The 9,737-nt window shown below is 36.9% G+C and overlaps 1 protein-coding gene across 1 annotated transcript; it reads left to right on the forward strand.

The window, feature by feature from the left end:
* Nucleotides 1–238: 238 nt before the first annotated feature.
* Nucleotides 239–3,455, forward strand: LOC131146880 (exocyst complex component EXO70E2-like). The gene is made up of 2 exons (XM_058096712.1): nt 239–418; nt 968–3,455. The coding sequence occupies exon 2, from the start codon at nt 1,177–1,179 to the stop codon at nt 3,085–3,087; it is 1,911 nt and encodes a 636-aa protein (XP_057952695.1). The 5' UTR covers nt 239–418; nt 968–1,176; the 3' UTR covers nt 3,088–3,455.
* The last annotated feature ends 6,282 nt before the right edge of the window (nt 3,456–9,737 follow it).

Here is a 9,737-nt window from a genome sequence, read left to right on the forward strand (position 1 = left end):
AGCTTTGGGCGCCTATTATTTGGGGGTGTTTTTAAGTAATTTTGAGTAAAATAATATTATTTTTTGAAAAGAAAAACTTAAAATAAATATCCTCATAATTTTTGCAGTTAGAAATGATTCATAGAAGAATACCCACCCTACGACCTGCTAGCTGTTGCTTAGCGGATAACATTTCGTACATTCATTGTACGGTGTAGTTCTTATTGGTCAATGGTCTCTGCATTGTTATTTTATTATTATCAATTCACCAAGCAATTTGTCAAGAAAACAACCGGCCAAGGAAAATACTCAAGTCAGGCGTCAAACCCAGAGAAAGCATTTCCTTCTTTTTCCAGCTATGATTTGGGTCTGGGAAATAGATTAGTGGGGAGAGACTCTACAGAAAGCTTCATACATTTTTCTACCCACGAAGTTTCAGGTTCAGTCCTCTCAAATCCCCAACTCTTTGATAGAATCTTCCTACCAATTTCATTGTCTCTCTTTTCTTTCAATACCCTTTAATTTTCCCGCACTTTCTCGCCGTTTTTCTCAGAAATTCTGTGTGTTTTCGTTGTAATTCAGTTAATGGGGGATGGAGCAATTTAGTCTCTGGGTTTGATCTTGTAAGGTTTTTTTTTATGATTTTGGCGTTTCATCTCTATGATTTGCAGCTGTTTTTCAATTAAGATAACGCCAAGGGTCTGATTCTTCCGTGTTGTTGTTTTCTTTGTGACAATTTATTGTAGTTGTTTTCCACTTACTGTTATTGTCGCTTTTTTTTGGGTGATCTGTGGGCTTTTGAGAGGAGATTTATTCACGCTGGAGGGTGTGAGAGGGCTTTAGATGTAAAAGCAGTGACTTTTTTTGGTTTTTTTGTTTTTGTTTTTTGTTTTTATTCTTGTACACTGTTTTTTTTGTTTTTGTTTTGGTTGATTTCGTGGACTCAATTTTGTTTACTTGAAAATTCTTGACGCCGATTGTCAAATAGTTGGGCTTGGAGAAGCTTCCGTCATTATTAGCACCAACTCATGTCAATGGCAGCCTTTGAGTGACGGTTTATGCTTCCTCAGTGACATCTCAGATCGTTGTTTGTCTGGATTGGATTCGGGTTCTTCTCAATTCAAAGTGATTGGCTTTAGGTTGAACTGAAGGTACATAAAATTTAGGATTGTGGAGAACTGTAGATTGATTTTCACCATGGGGGATTGTGGAACTAAGACCCCTGCGTATGAGGGAGAAGAACATATGATTGCTGCTGCTCGGCACATTGTAAAAGCATTAGGGGCATGTAAGAACCTAACTGATGATGCAAGAAGAATCCTAGCTGATCTTGATGCACATTTGACCACTATGACCATATTCGGTGAAAGCAGTAGAGGCGGACTCTGCGATCTTGAAGAGCAACTCAAATATGCTGAGAGGAAGATCATGAGTTGGGAGTCGGACCAGTCAATGATATGGGACTCTGGTCCTGAGGAAGCTTCAGAGTATTTACATGCTGTTGATGAAGTTCGAAACTTGGCTGAACGCCTAGAAAGCCTGTCCTTGAGTGAAAATGGGAAACAGAGGGAGTTAATTCACCATGCCCACATTGTTTTGCATATTGCAATGGCGAGGCTCGAGAAAGAGTTGGTCCACATTCTGGATCAGAACAAGCAGACATTTGATTCAGAATCAGAATACAAGTCTTTCTACTCTTGTGAAGAGAATTTAGTATATGAAGAATCAATTCTTTCAGCTGTGGATGACTCATTTGAAGACACAACACAGAGGGAGAGTAGGAGCAATGAATCAGAGGAATGTAACCTGGATTTGGTTCATCCGGATATTATTCCCAGTCTGAAAGCCATTGCAAATGTAATGTTCGCTTCAAGCTACAGTCAAGAGTTTTGCCATGCTTTCATTTGCGCGCGGAGGGATGCATTAGACGAGTTCTTGATCATTCTTGGAATGGAGAAACACAGCATTCATGAGGTGATGAAAATGGACTGGAGATTTCTGAACCGCAAGATCAAGAAGTGGGTACAGGCTATGAAGACTGTCATTCAGATCTATCTTGCTAGTGAGCAACGGCTCTGCAACCAAATTTTGGGGGAGCTTGGACCTGCTAATCCAATTTGCTTTGTGGAGGTTACAAAGGCTTCAATGTCATGTTTATTGAATTTTGGCCAAGCCATAGCAATTGGGTCCCATCGTCCAGAGAAGTTGTTTTGCTTACTTGACATGTATGAGGTTTTATCAGATCATCTTATATACATTGATGCTTTATTTGCTGAAGAATCTGGTTCTTTTGTTAGAGTAGAGTTCCATGATCTTCTGAGGAGTTTGGGTGATTCTTCAAGGGCAACATTTGTGGAATTTAGGAATGCCATTGCTTCATATTCATCGAGGAATCCTTTCCCTGGAGGTGGAATTCACCCTCTCACTAGGTACGTCATGAATTACATGATGACCCTCACTGAATACGGCAATGAACTTAATATGCTTCTTGAGGATCATGATGTCGAGGATTTGGATCCGGTGGTTGAACCAGAGAATGGACAGGAGAACATTTTCTGTCCAATGGCTCGCCACCTTCGCTCAGTCACATGTATTTTAGAATACAATCTTGATTGCAAATCCAGATTGTACAAAGATTGTTCCTTGCGACATATATTTTTGATGAACAACATACATTACATGGTCCAGAAGGTGCAGGGCTCAGAACTTAGGGTCCTTTTTGGAGACAAGTGGCTCAGAAAGCATATTGGGAAATTCCAACAGCATGCGATGAGCTACGAGAGAGCCACATGGGGTCCAGTTCTCTCTTTGCTAAGGGATGATGAAAGTCCAGGTTCCAGTCCCCTCTGGAAGGCGTGCAGGAGTTTTGGTATTGCCTTTGAAGATGTGTACAAGACCCAGACTGCGTGGTGTATCCCAGATCCCCGGCTTCGTGAAGATCTACGAATTTCCACTTCACAGAAAGTTATCCATGCATATCGATCTTTTGTTGGGAGAAAACGTATCTGTGACAAGTACATTAAGTACACTGGGGATGACCTGGAGAAATATCTCTTAGATCTCTTTGAAGGGTCACAAAGATCACTGCACAACACGCACAGAAGATGACATCCGAAAGGTTTTGAGTTTCAGCATTTATTTCCTCTCCTTTCTTCATAATTTTCATACGATTGTCATAGGTGGGAAGCGTGTGCAATTTGTCATATGGCTATGGTCCATGACTCCAGAAAAAAGAGAAGTATGGCTGTTGCACTGTTTCTCTATACCCTTTTTTTTTTTTTTTAACTCTTCTTGTGATGATATTAGTTGGGATCACAAGCATAAAATTGGCTCTGGCTTGTTCATTTTGATGAAGCCTGCAGGCCCCCAGTGTTTTGTAACTCTCTCTCTTTGTCTCTCTCTCTGCATTTCAGAACGATTCTGAATTCTCTCAGTAAAGCATTAATGTCAAATTTCTCTATATTATTGGTATGCAAGTTAAACAGGAAAGACTAGTTTGGAACCCAAGAATGAGTCGAGCTCCCTATTTTCCCTTTGATCAGAATAAAAGCCGCATGTTCTAGATGGCAAGGCCCAGGTGCATGCATGTCCTGTAGTTGTCAGGGATTTGTTCATGCACCAGTTAGCTGTCTAGATTTGGGAAGCCATATTCTGTGAAGATGATGATGGCATTCAATGCCGAAAAAGGCCAAATGGTCTCCGTGGCTGAGACAAAGTCAGCACTCCAAGACCCAGACAAGTTCTAAATTGGGATTCCACTTGTGCATGTCCAATGAATTGGCGCAAGTTGGGTCTGCCTTTTTGTCCAACCAGTGCCTTAATGACTTCTACCAGAATTGGTAGCTTGTCATCGTTGTGTCAATGGTCTAAAGTTGGAAAGATGGCATAAACCAATGTATTCCTCGTCCCTTTGAGGTTCCCTTCAGAATTTGGAACTACTTTTTTACTATAAATAAAAAATAAAATATATGGATTAAATTTTATTTTTTAAAGTTATGATTATATTTAAATAAGAAAATTATTTTTTTTTCTTTCCCTTTTATTTTCTCTAATATAAATAAAGCACTAGAAGGGTGATTTTCTAAGTATGAATGGATATGGTATTCTCTGCATTTTTTGAAGTAGAAAAGTGGGGTTTGCTGCAGTTGTTGTCTTCATGTACTTAAAGCGTTTTCATTAAGATGAATAATAATTTTTTTATTCTTCTTTTAAATCCCCAACATAAATGAAGAATTAGAAAAATTAATTTATTTACTATGAAGTGATATGGTATTCTTTGCACAAAATTAATTTTCTTAGAAAAGTGGGGTTTCCTTGGTTGACTTCATGAGCTTTTAACTCTATGTTTGGGAGAGACTTGGGATTTGAATTTGTGTAAATTTAGACAAACTGTGATTTATCCAAATCCATATAAATTCAAATTTAAAATTTATGTTCCCAAACATAGCATAAGCCTAATTTTATCAATAGGGATCCCAAAGTATCCCTTCGTATGGGAATTTCTATTTTTATTGCTTTCTTTTATTGTTTTTCTTTTAAGCTTCGTCTGGCTACAGGCATGGTGTGAAAGGGAGTTGGGGTTAAGACCACATGGTGGCCTCGAGGAATTATACATCAAACTTAGGTAGAGAGATCATCCCTTAGAGTTGTACCACATCACCTGCGAACTTGACTTGGGACATTTTACTAAGATTCTAGATAGATTATATTGATGGTCATTTGGTCAATGTAGATAAGGATGTTCAAGCTATCACTATCAAGAAGTTCTTAACACCATACTTTACAATTTCAAAGATCACCACTAAGTCATTGCCGTAAGGAAGTTGTAGACTCTGGAGGTTCTCATCTAAAATTGAAATTGCCAACCTTTGAAGGGAAATTCCTAATCCTTTCTAATCTTCTTGCTTGGCCCCTTAGATAGAATGTATCGCCCATTATAGGCCCTCTAAATATGAAATTAATAATGCCTCTAAGGTTGTTATCATCGAAGCTAAGCTTCTCCTCCTCTTGTTATTGTTTGGGTTATGCCACAAATCTATTTTGGATCTCAATAGCTTTCGTTGTCATGCCCATAATCTTAGTGGTTTTGAGAATATTTGCTTGAGTACCTCCTTCTAAGACTACATTGTAGTGGTTCTAGATAACAAAGATAAGGTTCATATCTTATCTATGTCAATGTATAACCCTAAGATGTACTAGGGGAGTAAAATTCCCATATCACTTCTTTGAGTTTTGGTTGCTCCTTCTCTAATGTAACGACCCGAAAAATAACGATATTTAAATATTAAAGAGAGAGGGAAATGGAAACAACAACAGAAGGAGCAGTTGGCTTGGTCGACGAACGCTCTGCATTCGTCAACGATATTGTATTTTTGAGATAATAATAATTTTAAGGAATTGCCAGGATTCGTCGACGAATGTAGGGGTTCGTCGACGAGAAAATACCGAGCGAAGGTTTGGGCTGCTCTGAATTTTGTCGATGAATACTGAAGGACTCGTCGATGAGATGACGTGTCTCGTCGACGAATTTGACCCTATAAGTAAAAAAATATCATATTTTTATCACATTTCAGCACCCCTCTCTCTCTCCTCTCTTTCTCTACGTCCCTCTCTCACTTCTCTCTTCGTTTCCAGACCTATTTCTCACCGGATCGAAGATCCGAGGCTACCACGACGCTCCTGGCGAGGTTCTCTGTAAGTCTGCCGGAACTGATCGTTGGAAAAGTTGGGTTGAATTTCGTTCTAATCTCAGGGTAAGACATTTTATTCGGTATTTGTCTTTCTCTCAGTTATAAGAAATGTTGTAGGTAAGAAAATACTGATATTTTGTTCTGGGGGATTGTGTTTTCAGGATATTGAGTCAGGAACCCTGCGGGTATAGAGTTATAATTTTATAGGGGCTTTTCAAAGTTAAGGTAAGGAAAATATGTTATGGTAGGAGTTTTCATAATGCTATTAGAGATTTAAGACACATATTTATACTAGTTTATTATACAGTATTTACAGAATATGAGTTTAAATACTTGTGTGACCTGAGTAGATTTTCATGTGATGATGAATTTATACAACTTTTATAATGTATCATACTATACTGAATACACAGATATAGATAGTATATACAGTTTATATAGTTTTTCCCAGTATATGGAGTTATACAAAATATACAGATATAGATATATGTTCACAGAGATTATACAGAGAAATTTACATGCATATACAGTTTTTATATGAATAGTTTCATGAAACATATATATATATATATATATATGTATATATATACATATACATGTATACAGTTTTATTCAGATCAGTATATATATATCACAGCTTTATACAGAACAATATATACAGAGTCATAGTATGTCATATTTCCTATTACCATAACATACAGAGTATACAGACAGAGTATATAGATAGAGATATAGACAGATATACAGAGGTAGCATCAAGATGCTACAGATACAGTATACAAAGATTACAGTATTTACAGTACAGAAAGATAGCGGTATGGTAATTTTGGAAACATGATGAAAATAGTAAAAAAGTATCTATGTATATATATAGTATCAGATCCCTGTGAAAAGATTACAGATAGATACAGTACAGATATAGATTACAGAGTACGGTACCGTTGCTATATACAGGTAGAGTGCAACCACATATCTTAGATAGTGTGAAGGTACCGTCAGCCGTGCTCGGAGAGGTTGCAGCTCCCCAGTTCACTGGGTGGAGGGGGCCGGTTTGACAAGGTAGTAGCCAGTCCCGAGCTTAGGAGTGGATACAGTTTGGCCAGGCTGAGGTAGAGTGGAGTATATTGACTTATTTGGAGGGCCGACCAGATGAAGTCCCGCCTACGGGCCGCACAACCCTGTAATTAGAGGTCAAATCATGACGTACAAAGTCCGAGGGATAAAGTACAGTTATGTATATGTATACAGTTTTACAGTATATGATGAGTATAGTATGATATTATCAGTATGAAAAGTAAAAAATATAGATGATACAGTATATTTTAAATTGTGAAAGAAAGATATGTATTACAAATTATTTATTGCATCACAATTCAGTTATTATTTAAAAGTATTCTTAACTTAGTTGCCACACACTAGTAATAACATATTTCCACTTATTGAGCGTCGTCTCACCCTATTATTTTAACATTTTTCAGGTGAACCAGTTAGGCGAGCATATCAGGTTCACGGATAGAGAATAGTTTGATTACCTTGGTTATAGGGTGAGTTTTTGTTAGAGTTGTGTATATTTTTGAGTAAATGATGCTTGAGGGGTATTTTTGTATGGCTCTAGTCTGTGTATACTGGATTCTGGTATTGCATAGTATATATGTGAATAGTTGTATGATATGTGTTCCTGCTGCTTAGGTATGGATATGGATATACATAATAAAAAAAAATGGTAAAAATTTTGAGGACGTCACATCTAACCATTTTTTTCTTTTTTGTGATTGTCTTCTTGAAATTCTAACGTCCAATCTTCAATTATGTACTTCTTTTTCTTGTCCTTTTTAACTTAACCTTTTGTCTAACCCACATAATTCATTTATTTCTCCGCCTATCAAAGAGCTTGGATAATAACTTCAAAACCCTTGAAAGGAAGAGGCTAAAGTTAGATGATCAAAGCATGTACATTAGTGCAATCATTGCGACTTAATAAATTAGGTCAAGTATTTCAAGTGCTTTGGCAATGAAACATCCAATGTACTCTCACAATGACTCTCCTTGCCTCTATTTGATCACAATCAATGAAGTTGGCAAAAGTCTTAACACAAATTTTAAACCTCGAGTATATTTTAAACCACTTTGCCTATCTGAGTTAATATTTTAAAACTAGATTTGAAGTGAAACAACATAACACAAGTGACTCAACAAACCTAGTGGACCAACTAGGTCAACTCAACCCCTTGATCTTTTACATAATATGTGTGTGTCATTGTGTGTACAATATGTATGTGTGTATGTGTGTATATTAACACATTGCTCATGAGACTCAAAACTAGGACCTTAAGGAAGATGAAGCATAGGCATGCTAATGGACCAAGTGGCATCATTTACATAATATCTATATCTATACATATGCGCGCGCGCGTGTGTGTATATGTGTGTTATTGTGCAACTCCAATCGTCTAATAAGTGATCATGATTAATGACTAACATACTTGTAACTATGATTTATGAGTAACATATTTGTAGTAGTACTATGCTAGAATTACTAGTTCAACTGCAAATTTAGCTCGTTGATTTAACTGTTCAATCGGTCTAGTGGCTTGACCGCATTAGTTATCGATATGGATTTTAGAACAATAAAATCTTTTGCATTCTTTTACTACTAAATAAATGATTAATAAACCAAGCATTGAATTGTCAAAAAAAAAATACTGTAGAAACCTAACTACGAAAAATAAAAGAAATAAATAAGAAAAGGAAAAAGGGAATTTTAGTACGTTTCGTCAACAAATCCCTTGTTTTCGTTGACTAATGCCCTTTTGTGATTCGTCGACAAAGTTCAGGACGTCGTCGACGAAGAGATCCTGAACGACTGAAATTTCATGCTTAGTGTTCGTCGACAAAGCCCTTCTTTCATCGATGAACGTTCTTCTGCAGTTCGTCGACGAAGGTGTCATTTCATCGATGAAGTGTGCTGGGTCAACAACTTATAAAAGGATTTTTTGTTTGCTTCTCCATTAAGAAAAAGGAATTTCTCTCTTTTTTCTCTCTCTAACCCGCGGCCTCACTCTTTCTCTCTCTCTCTCTCTCTCTCTCTCTCTCTCTCTCTCTCTCTCTCTCTCTCTCTCTCTATGAGTTCTCGCCGCTCGTTGCCCGTTTTGACGATTGGAAGTTACCACAAGGATCTATGAGAGATTCTCTACAAGTCTAGTGGAGTAGATTTTTGATTTAAACTTTTCAAGCATTACTCCAAAATTAGGGTAAGTAGGTTATTTTAAGGCTTTATAGGATTGTTGATTTTCTAAAAGAGAGTTAAGCCAAAAAATTTACCCATAGATTTAGTTCATAAATTTATTATGTGGGGAAAATCTTGCTAACTTGTGAGTCTTTGTATTTTGATTGCAAGACTCTTAAGCTTGTCTTGTGTTGTGAAGTAAATATTTTTGACAAGCTTGGTTTATAAAATATCTCTTATGCTTAAAGTTTTTAAAAATCATTTTGAGATATTTGATCTTACTCTTGAAAATCTTTGAAACTTTATTTGTGATTGATATATTGATATATATTGTTTCAAAGATATTGTTGCAGCACACTCTCACACTTTGATTGCATATTGACAATATCTTGAGAGTAGGTTCACACATCTTCACTGAGCTTATAGATCTTATCATATTGAAGTGCATTAGTTATTGTTTGTGCGTATCAAAATAAATTTGTTTGTATTAGAAGCATCTTTATTTGTACACTAAACTTATATTCATTGAATGTATTCTAGGCGTGGCCTGGGGGGTTTGATCTAGCCTGTAAGGATCGGTAGGGCCTTCTCCGCCCCGTAAGGAGAGTGTGTAAAAGTTGAGGTCAGCCCTAGTAATTTGACCTAGTTGTATACGGTCTCGCTCCACCCGTTAAGTGAGCATTAGTGGAATCTTTGGGCTTGCGAATTGAAGTGGGGACGTAGGCATTATTAGCTGAACCCCAATAACATTTCTTGTGCTTGCTTTTAATTTCGCAATTTAAATTTCAGCACTTGAATGTTTATGATTTATTATTGTAAATGATTGGGTTTATAATTACATA

The sequence above is a fragment of the Malania oleifera genome, chromosome 13, assembly GCF_029873635.1.
Source record: "Malania oleifera isolate guangnan ecotype guangnan chromosome 13, ASM2987363v1, whole genome shotgun sequence".
NCBI classification, from domain to species: Eukaryota; Viridiplantae; Streptophyta; class Magnoliopsida; order Santalales; family Ximeniaceae; genus Malania; species Malania oleifera.